General features: G+C 43.7%; 1 protein-coding gene across 1 annotated transcript; it reads left to right on the top strand.

Annotated features, from left to right (window-relative positions):
• Positions 1-767: 767 nt before the first annotated feature.
• On the top strand, positions 768-1181 carry LOC125236781. The gene has a single exon (XM_048143706.1). It carries the CDS (start codon positions 768-770, stop codon positions 1179-1181), a length of 414 nt encoding a protein of 137 aa, XP_047999663.1.

Raw genomic sequence — 1181 nt, 5'->3', positions numbered from 1 at the left:
AGGGAATGGTGTCTTAATCCACATTCTCAAAGTACTCGGGGGTTTGGGTGGAGATAACGGGTAGAGGGGAGTGGAAAAAGTCCCTTTTTTTTAGTTTTTCGTGAATACTTCTTAAACTGTGCCACGTAGCAAAAAATGTTTCAAGACACAAGTAATCTTCAGAAAATTCTCTACAAAGAAAAATATGTTCACTTTTTATCTGGGATCATGAAATATGGATAGGAAAAGATGGACAGGGAAGATTTTTTTTTATAATGCAAGTGTGATGAAAAACATTGTGCGTTACTCGGGAAGTATGAATATTACTAACTCGACTCTTTAAATCGCTCCAGCAAGCCAACTTACTCTCGTTAGTACAATGTACTATTATTGTCCGTCTTTTCCCCTCCATACTACCATTACCACCCCGACCCAAGAGTACTTTGAGTACGTGAATTAAGACACCATTCTCTACAACTATGCCAAAATTCGCTTATACACGAATTATTTCCCCCGACAGGCAGTTAAAAGTTGGGCGTGCTACCCTGTTTTCCGCCACTCGTCACGGTTTTTAAATTTCTTTAATTAACTATTTATCTGTTAAAAAGTTAGTGGACATTAGTTTAACGTTTTTTTTTAATATTTTATTTTCGAGTTAGGTCAGTTTGCAGTGTATTTTGACCTATTTAGAACTATATTAATTACGGTAGGTTCCCGGGACGTTTGACTGGGCAATCAGAGCGACTCTACTTCCTAGGACAACTGTTATCTGCTACGCGGATGATACGATGGTAGCTGTCCGAGGAGCTCAGTTGGAGGAAACCCTAAGAAAGGCCGCAGTAGCGACAGACTTGATGGTTAGCAGGATCAGACTACTGGGACTCAAGGTGGCTCTGCCCAAAACGGAGGCTATCGTCTTCCAGAAAAGAGGCTGGAGAGTTCCAGCTGGGACAACCATTCCTGTAAGCGGCGAGATGGTTCAAGTAATGCCCCATATCAAATATCTGGGCATTGTCTTGGACAAAAATTTGAATTTTGAGGAGCACTTCCTCCAATTGGCTCCGAGAATTGTAGGTGCTGCCTCTGCACTAGGCCGACTGTTGCCTAACATAGGGGGCCAGGCGCTCCGTGCCGCCGCCTGTATGCCGGCGTGGCTCGCAGTATGGCGATGTATGGTGCTCCGGTGTGGGCGCATCGCTTGA

The sequence above is a fragment of the Leguminivora glycinivorella genome, chromosome 19, assembly GCF_023078275.1.
Source record: "Leguminivora glycinivorella isolate SPB_JAAS2020 chromosome 19, LegGlyc_1.1, whole genome shotgun sequence".
Classification (NCBI taxonomy): domain Eukaryota; kingdom Metazoa; phylum Arthropoda; class Insecta; order Lepidoptera; family Tortricidae; genus Leguminivora; species Leguminivora glycinivorella.
The sequence above is the reverse complement of the archived record's forward strand: the minus strand, read 5'-3'. Positions and strand labels throughout refer to the sequence as shown.